Here is a 9,110-nt window from a genome sequence, read left to right on the forward strand (position 1 = left end):
GGTGTGTCAGAGGCAATGAGATTGGCACAGGATAGAGCAGGGGTTAGGGCTGTTGTACATAGGGTCGCTATGAGGCGCAAATGACTTGACGCCACATAACAACAACAAAAACAACATCCTCTGTTACAGTGATTTTAGTGAACATTTAGAGAAAGGATGGGTTTTCATTCATTCATTGACACACATTTTCCTCTCTTGCTCCCCCAATTCACATTGTAATGCCTGTCTTGTTCCAGATGTCAACTGTCATGCACACTATGTCTAATTAGCCATTCCCTTTGGAAAAATCCTTCCCTTCTCTCCTTCTAGTATAGTGTTCATGACTATTTGGCATGACCTATCCTTTCTCTGCTCTCCCTTCCACCATGTCCATCCTACTTTTATAACAGTGGCCCTGTGAAATATATGTCCTTTGGGTGACTGAGATATTTCACTCATCATGATGTCATCTAGAGTCATCCATATTGTGTAGTCTTTTACAAGTTTACTGTCTTTAGTGCTAAATAATATTCCATTGTATAGATGTATCCAAGCTTTTCTATCCATTTGCTGACAAGCACTTGGGCTGTTTCCATCTCTTCACTATTGTGAATAAAGGTGCCATAAAGAAGGGTGTATATGCATCTGTCTGCTTCATGGCTCTGGTTTCATATAACCCAATAGTGAGATAGCTGGGTCAAATGGCATTTATATTTCTGGCTTTTTGAGAAAATGCCAAGCTGCCTTCCATATGGTACTAGATAGAGGCTGTGGACATAAAGAAGGAGACTGACCATCATTATCCCAAAGAGAGGTTGATAAATTTGAACTAATGACTTTTTGGTTAGCAGCGCTACTCCTCAAATTTCTGACATCAAGTAATTTCCAAATCACATTGGGTTTCCGAGTGCGTAAGTTATAATGGGAAACTGCCCAACTTTGTCCCAAAGAGACACTGGTGGACTTGAACCAGCAAAGACACGCAGCCTTTGGGTTAGCTGTGCAACTCACTACAGGCAGTGCTGAGAGATCATTCAGGGTCATTAATCAGAATAATAGCTAATGAAAACAGTAAGTCAAATGTTCCATCTATACTAATGTATGCCATCCTTACAATCACGTTATCAAGTGGACACTGTTATTATCCTCATTTTTTAGTTGGCGAATATCATTAAAAGTCACTTACTCAAGGTCACATTACTTGTAAATGACTGAGATGGAATTTCAAGTCAGACGTTCAAGGTTAACCACGACCCCATGGTGCCTCTAAGAATATAATAGCTTAGAAACAAGTCCTATCTCATCAAGATTAAATGCATTAATACATGTCAAGTACTTAGAATTATGCCCGGCTCATAATAACATTAAGTGAAGGGGAGATCTGTTACTCTCTTCTATCTTCCATTGCCTTCAGGAATGCATTAGGGTCACGTGTGCCTTTGCTTGACAAGAAAGTATCCCAACTAAGTTTCTAGCTGTTCCCTTATCAGTCTGGGCCAATGAGGAGGCGTAGGAGGGTATTCATATTCATGTATCAAGTTGCCAGAACTGATGTGAGCCCCAGAATATTCCCAGAATAAAACTAATTTGGCATTATTTTCAAAATTAAAACACACACACACACACACACACCAACAAACCACCAAATTAATGACACACCAAAACCAATAAATGGACATGTAAGAATATATCCAGGGTCCTTTCCTACTTTCCTCATTTATCCAAATTATGGAATTACTACTTCATTGGCACTTTTGATAGAATATGTAAGAGAGCCCTGCAACTATTTTAAAGACACAATTGTTGACCCTAAATTGAAAGCTGATCTTTTGTTTCAGTCTAGTCCAGCCCAGTACCTGGCAAACAGTAGGGATACACTGTTTGCTGAGATGAATTTCCCTGGCAGCAAAGATGACCCAGACACAGGTAGAAGGGAATGATGGCAATCTCAGAAGGGTCAGCCGGAAACAGAATGTATGTAGTACAACAGAAATTCTCAAGCCCCTAGGATTCCGAGCACAGAACACTAGTGCCAATCACCATAGCTGTGACTAATTTGGCCAGAAATAAGATCAGATGAGGTTTGGGCTCAGCTCATCAACACCCGTCGAGTTCAAACCTGTTTTTCTTTTCTTTACGTTTAGGATTTCTTTTGGACAGATCTGAATAGGAGTCTGTGTCTGTCCCTCTGGTTACAACTTAAAAAGTAGCCTGTAGACTAGGGGAGATACAGTGGCTGGCTTCTCTGCCGTTCTCACACAGATGTGGAGCCCATTTCCTTGAGCTTAAAACCAACTAATTATCCTGGCAGTCCGCACATCCTTATCCTTGCACCCTAACACCGCTAATGGTACCTGTCAGGTATTAGGCCTCCAGGGATCTTCTCTGGTGTGTCCACTAGTAGAATGCAGGGGAAACAAGGCTTTTATAGAGCTCAAGGTGGGTCCACTGGTCCCTAGGGCATGAAATTCCTTTCCTAGGTTCCAGGGAAAATGGCATGCGCTTGAAGAGTGCAGTGAAAACTCATAGGAGTGCAATGAGAAAGATCGCCATGGTGCTCTTGCTCGCAGGCGGAGGAATGAGTAGGCCTCGCCGCCCTCCCAGTCTCTCCAAGGGCTTCTGCAGCGGCCCCTTCTTCTAGAAGGAAGCAAAGGATGTCCCCAAAGCTGAAGCCTCAATGCAAGCAATTACAGGCCTTGCTCGGTGCCTTAAAAAGAAACTCTCTTTGGAGGAGCCCACTCCACCTCTGAGAAACGCAAAGGATCGAGATCTCGGCCTCCGGAAGTCTAAACGGTCCTTTAGACAGACACCGCCCAAAACTACAAACTATGAATGCGCTGTTGCCAAGAAGGGCCTTGTTTAAGGATCACCTGAGGAGTTTTAGAAGCTGCACATGCTGGGGAGTGTAATCAGAAGCAGAGCATAGAAATCTGCAGGTTTCCAAAAACTGAGGCTCAGCAACCCTCCGCTGGTGCCCCAGCAGAGCTTCTCCCTTCTGCACCCCCTCAGCCGATTGCAGGAACACAATTCTCCCAGGACTAGGCTGCCTGCCACAATCCCAAGAGCCACATCCACAAGTACACCGTCGGGGGGGGGGGGGGGCCTCCAGGGTCCCGCCACGCCCCCTGAGCAGGCGGACCACTGCCAGAAGCAGGCTAGAGTCCATACCTTTCCCGATGACTTCCAGCAGCTCCTTCTCCTCCGGAATCAGCTCGCCTTTCTTTATGTGAACCATTGCTTCCGCCAGCTTGAAAGTTATTCCGTTTCCTTAAGAGTATCAGAAAGAAATTAAATGATATGCCTGTGTTAGGGACGTCAGCAGCAAAGGGGCAACTTTGGAGGCCGGGACTCAGTGCAGCCGACCGCAGTAACGCTGGTCTCGCCTCCCTCCGTTAGGCTGGCTGGTGCGCAGCAGGCGAGCTCCGGCGAGCTGGGCGGCAGGCCCCGCTGCAGTCACCGCCCCTTGAGCGTCATTGGCCCGGCCTGGAGGAGGAGTTGCAGGAGGAGGTAACGAGGAGCTCCCATTGGACCAACCTTAGTAGAAGAAACCAAATGAAAAAATTGGAGGGGGATATCTAGGTTTCTTTTACACGTTCTCCACTAGTTTCCAGAACTTCCTATATATGCATGGCAATAAAGTATTTAATATTATTTTCCTGTTTGTTCTTTATTCTGCGATGGCTACTTGGGTCAGATAGAGACCTCTGACCTTCGCGATATCCTCCATGGACCTCCCAAGCGTGGCTTGGCCCGCGAAGGGGCGGGCTGGGAGGCCGGGCGGTGCGGAAGGCGGGGCTGCGCTGGGCTCAGTGTGTCGGTGTCAATGTGTCTGTCCTTCACTCCTCCATTGTCTGCCGCCGCCGCTACCACCTCCTCCGCTGCCCGAATCGTCGCAGCCTCCAGCCTCGCGCGTCGCCGCTACCTCCTCGGACAGGTAAGAGATGCTCAGGTGGTACGGAGGCAGCACGGCGGGCTGCTGGAGTCGCGGCCGCCGCCCCTCCGGGGGCTTCCACCGGGGTTAGAGATGATCAGGAGGAAGCATGTGCCTGCTGGGGCGCCTCCTGCGGCGCTCGGTGGGGAAACTTACTCTATGCCATCACCACCCTGTAGAGTGCTCATCAGTGTCCCGGGATGGAGACCTCCCGCTCGCCACGTTTGACGGCCCCGAAGACCCTGGCACTGCGAGCTGACGAGGGCCGGCCATGCGGTGCAAAGTGGAGCGTGCATCGCCTTTTGCGTGGCGCCGCCAGATGTAGATCCTGGGGAGGCCGGGCTGGCGTTGTAGGCTAGAGGTGGGGAAGGTGAGCTGCCCATTATGAGCAAGGTGAGAGCATGCATTTCTCTTTGGCAAGACTCGCCCCCTGGCACCCTCACCCCCCCCACCCACTTGTCATCTCCTCTCTAGCTTCTCTGGACACTAGTAGAAAACCGGACCTCATCGCCCTACAGTGCTTGTTAAGGCTCTTTGGAAGCAGTGTGCACTTGCATAATAAGAAGGCCTTGGAGAGAAGGAATGGCATCTTGGTTTTGCCTAGAGTTCCCAGCCTCTTTGTAACTCGGATCTTGAGATTCATGGAAATGGGGGAGGGGGGTTGGAGGCGGGGATCTAACTAGTGTTTCTGTCTATATATAGCCTCAGATTAGCCTTTTAATCCAACCTTCATTCAAGTGTGACAAGCAGGCTCGAGCTTCGACCCTAGGTAAATAAGGGGGTAAATGCAAGTGTGTCGCCTCCTGGGGCTCAGACACAAGACTTGTTTGCTTCACTATGAAGTCACTCATTCCTCCAGAGCACACATCCAGAGCACAATTAAAGCTTCTTTAGAAATTAATATTTATATTTTACCATTGTTTCTTTACATAGTAGTATTGACGTCTCTTCTCTCCAGACTCATCTGCTTCATTGAGAAATTGTGTCGATGGGTTTTTGTTAAGCATCCCCATGACACTCCTCCACACGACACATATAGAAGTGAAATGCATGTCCCTCTGGCTTTATGCCTTCATATGCTCAAAGCACTTACACTGTTGAGAATCCTGAAAGATGTTTCTCTTCATTTTCTGTGCCTAATAAAATCATTTCTTAAACTCTAGCTATTTTCTAAAGCTTCAACTTTGAATGGGTGGGGCAATCTGAGCCAGGACATCTCACAAGAAAATGGCCTGGAATTATTCATCATAATGCATAACAAAGAAACTTTTGTTTGACTCTGGTTTAATAATGATCTGACTGTTTAAAACAACAAGCAGCAAGTAAGACTTTGGAGAGTGGTATTTTTAACACATACAATACTGTTATTGCCATAGTTACAATTGGTTTGTAACACAGAGTCATGTAGAGGGAACCCCTATCTGCTTGAGGAGTAACCTCCCACAACATAAGACTGGACATTTTACCATTGGACACATGGGCTGTATTGAATATTTTCATTGCCAGTATTTCCATCTCTTGTGTCAGTTTTTGGCTTTGATTACTTGAAGGTCACACCTGTTTGTCTCACTGGGATTGTCAGTTCCTGGAGGATAGCAACTTATTATCTATTTTCTCTTTGCCTCCTGGTATCTAATGACTGGAATTTAGTCTTCAGTGAATGCATGACCTAAGTAAATTTAGATTCACCACGATTTAAAGACAAAGGAAAACTAACACCTACGAAGAAAGGCAAAGACATCATATGTGCACTTTAAATTTCTTGAAACATATATAATGGCTAGTGCTCATCAGATCGGTTGCAAAGTTTTGTTAGAGTAAATATTTAATGGAAGAATAAGATTAGGTAATAAGCATACATTTGATTAGTCCAAGGAACTTTTCTAGTACTTACAGTGTATTTGCATCAAAGTTTTCCGATTAACAGAAATAGCTACTACATGTTGAATCTTTAATCTGCATCAGATATTTTACTAGATGCTTCACATAGTCTTAATTAATCACTGTTAGAACAACTCAGGTTGACCATTTCCTCCTGTGTCTGCAGATAAGAAGGCAGCAACTAAGGAAAGTTGGTTAATTTGCTTACAACCCCACAGTTAAGAGAGTCAGAGACAGAACTGAAACCTAGCTCTGGCTCTAAAGTCTTTTCTCTGACTCTTATTATATGCCTGGCAGTAAGGGGGAAATTATATGTTCTTTTCACTAGCTAATAGATAATACATTACTGTGGTTCAACATGCCAGAAATACCAGAGTTGTTTCCCTCCCACCTCTTGCTTGGGGCCTCTCTCAATGCCCCACAACCTATTTCATTCATATCTTACCAAAGATATTTTATGTGCTTATATCCTATCTTTCAAAGAGAGGAAGACTTTCAACTAGATGGATTGACACAGTGACTATAACAATGCTCAAGCATGGCAGAGATTGCAAGGATGGCTGGTGCAGGGCAGTGCCAGGTTCAGATCTGTCACAGGGACACTAAGATTTGTAGTCAACTTGACAGCACCTAACAGGACAATAACATGCCTTATCTTTTTATTTCTTCCTTTCTACTTTATTTCTAGAAATGGGAACATACTAATATCTTGTTCTATATTTACAGAATATGTGATTTGGTATCTCTTCCGTTTCTTCACCTGTTTAAAGAGAATTCTTTCTGATGTGTCTGAAATTGTCTTGGAGCTCTCATCTCCTGTGTTCTACTGCTGCACTCTTAGTTACTCCTGCCTTTTTTGTAGTGCATCCTAAATCTTCTCTCACTTCTCTCAATCCAGTTAATTAAACACACACACACACACACACACACACACCCCAAACTAGTAGGTCAATAAGCACTGAGGATCCCATTATCCACAGAGGATGAGACACCCTGGGAAGACTAGAATGTGTCAATGGCTTGCTGTTGGCCGCAGTCTAGAGGTTCAGGTTGGCCTGGAAGGTTCCCACTTCTGGCCCCAGCCAGCATTTCCAGTCAGCCTGCCCCTCCCACACGCTCTGCACAAACATCACCACATTGTTGGTTCCCTAACATGCCAGTAATTTCCACCCTTTTGTTCCTGCTTTTCTCTTCCTGGAATGACTTCCCTTCCCTCCTTACTGATTCCCGCCTCCCCACCCTGTAGAACTGTTAAACTGTTCAACTTTTATACTGCTTAAATAAATCTGTTTCTTCAATTTCCATGATCACCTCATTTCTGCCTCCCTCGCTCCATTCAGTGATGAGAGCACATTAACATGGATATGTGTCTTCCTCATCAAGGGGGAGGGGATTAGGTAACATCTTTATATAAGGATGCTGTGGACTTGTAACATCATTGCTGCTAATGATATTGGTGTTTTCTGTTCTCTCCCAGGAGTGCAGTGGTAGTTTATGGTAGAAAAGCCCTCTTAGATAGGTGGCCAGTGCATTGCCACCACTGGGCAGTCACTGAGGGCTTGTGTGCTGATGTGATGCTGAGCAGTATCAGCAGCACTTCCTAGAGTAAAACAGAAAAGAGAGAATGATCTGGCAACCTGCTTCCCAAAACCAGCAAAGGAAAACACTTTGGATCACAAGAGTGGAATCTCATTGTGGATGAAGTTGCCATGAGTCGAGGGGCCAATATTTTGTGGTAGCTGGTAACAACAGTATCTCTCTTCATATGGCCTTGTACCTTCTCTCTCTCTCTCTCTCTCTCTCTACTTAACAGCATTGCTTATTTATACTGATCCCATGAAATTACCTAAAGCACTTTTCTCACCACATTCTAGTATTCTTATTACTAGAAAGGTGAAGTTCCCGGATGGTGTAGATGGTTAAGTGTTATATTACTAATCAAAAGGTTGGTAGTTCACATCCTCTCAGATGCACCTCCAAAGACAAACCTGAGGATCTGCTGCCTTAAAGGTACAACCTTGAGATCCTCACTGAGCAATTCTCTTCTGTACACATGAGGTCACTGTGAGTTGGAATGGACAAACTGGCAACCTAGAGCAAGCGGTAGTTGTGGTTGTGTACTGTTGAGTCAGAGCCTATAGTTGACCCTTCAGTGAGTTTCCAGACTCAGTAAATCTCCCATGAGGAGATTACCCATCTTTCTCCCACACATGAGCTGGTAGATTTGAACCATGTACTTTTGAATTTTGTTAATTGTGGATCCAAGTAGGATGAAGCTGTTAACAGTGTTAACAGTTTTAATCTCTTCTCCATCCATCATGATGTTGCCTTATTGCACCAGTGGTAAGAATCTTTGTTTTTATGACATTGAGATGCAATCCACACCAAAGGCTGTATTACTTGATCTTCTGCAATAAGTGCTTCAAGTCCTCTTCACTTTCAGCAAGCTAGATTGTGTCATCTGCATAACTCAAGTTATTGATGAGTGTCTCTCCAAACCTGGTGCCACATTCCTCCTCAGAGAGTCCAAATTATCGAATAATTTTCTCAGCATACAGATTAAATAGGTATGGAGAGAGAATCCAGTCCTGACACACTCCCTAACTGATTTTAAACCATGTAGTATTCCCCTGCTCTATTCACACAGCAGCCTCGTGGTCCAGGTATAGGTTTTATATGAGCACAATTAAGTGCTCTGGGACTCTCATTCTTCTCAATGTCAGCCATCACTTGATATGATGCACACAGTCAAATGCCTTTGCATAGTCAATAAAGCACAGATATTCTGGTATTCTTTACTTTCAGCGCAGATCCATCTAACATCGGCAATGATGTCTCTGGTGACATGGCCTCTTCCAAATCCTGCTTGAACTTCTGGTGGTTCCCTATGTATTTTCTGTCCCAGCCACTTTTGAATGATCTTCAGGAATATTTTTCTTGCATATAATGGTAATGACATTGTTCCATAGCTTCCACATTCAGTTTGGATCACCTTTCTTGGGAATGAGAACAAATACGGACTTCTTCCAATCCTTTGGCCAGACAGCTGTACTCCAAATTTCCTGGCATAGATTAGTGAGCACATCCAAGACTGCATCTCTTAATTGAAACAAGTCAATAGGTGTCCCATTTTTTCCTGTGGCTTTATTTTTTCCAATACCTTCAGTGCAGCATCTATTTCCTCCTTCATTACCATTGACTCCTATTCATAGGGTACTTCCTGAAATTTTTCAGTGTCAGTCAGTTCTTCCTAGTGCAGTGATTCTGTGTGTTCCCTCCATCTTCTTTTGATACTTTGCAGGTCTTTCAATTTGTTGTC

At 44.6% G+C, this 9,110-nt stretch overlaps 2 protein-coding genes across 3 annotated transcripts in view; one reads left to right on the top strand and one right to left on the bottom strand.

Annotated features, from left to right (window-relative positions):
- The window catches only part of ANKMY2 (ankyrin repeat and MYND domain containing 2), a 53,488-nt gene extending 50,071 nt beyond the window's left edge, over nucleotides 1-3,417 (bottom strand). Inside the window, exon 1 of the mRNA XM_006880262.1 lies at nucleotides 3,148-3,417. Coding sequence (XP_006880324.1) covers nucleotides 3,148-3,214 — 67 coding nt within the window. The 5' untranslated portion in view covers nucleotides 3,215-3,417. The remainder of the gene's footprint in view (nucleotides 1-3,147) is intronic.
- A 353-nt stretch (nucleotides 3,418-3,770) lies between these two features.
- BZW2 (basic leucine zipper and W2 domains 2) overlaps nucleotides 3,771-9,110 on the top strand; it is a 92,730-nt gene continuing 87,390 nt past the window's right edge. The window contains exon 1 of one of the 2 annotated variants that reach the window (XM_006880263.1): nucleotides 3,771-3,928. In XM_006880263.1, coding sequence (XP_006880325.1) covers nucleotides 3,921-3,928 — 8 coding nt within the window. In that variant the 5' untranslated portion in view covers nucleotides 3,771-3,920. The remainder of the gene's footprint in view (nucleotides 3,929-9,110) is intronic. The other variant, XM_006880264.1, reaches the window with a different exon arrangement.

This window comes from Elephantulus edwardii, unplaced genomic scaffold (assembly GCF_000299155.1).
Source record: "Elephantulus edwardii isolate Elephantulus edwardi_28Jun2011 unplaced genomic scaffold, EleEdw1.0 scaffold00007, whole genome shotgun sequence".
Classification (NCBI taxonomy): domain Eukaryota; kingdom Metazoa; phylum Chordata; class Mammalia; order Macroscelidea; family Macroscelididae; genus Elephantulus; species Elephantulus edwardii.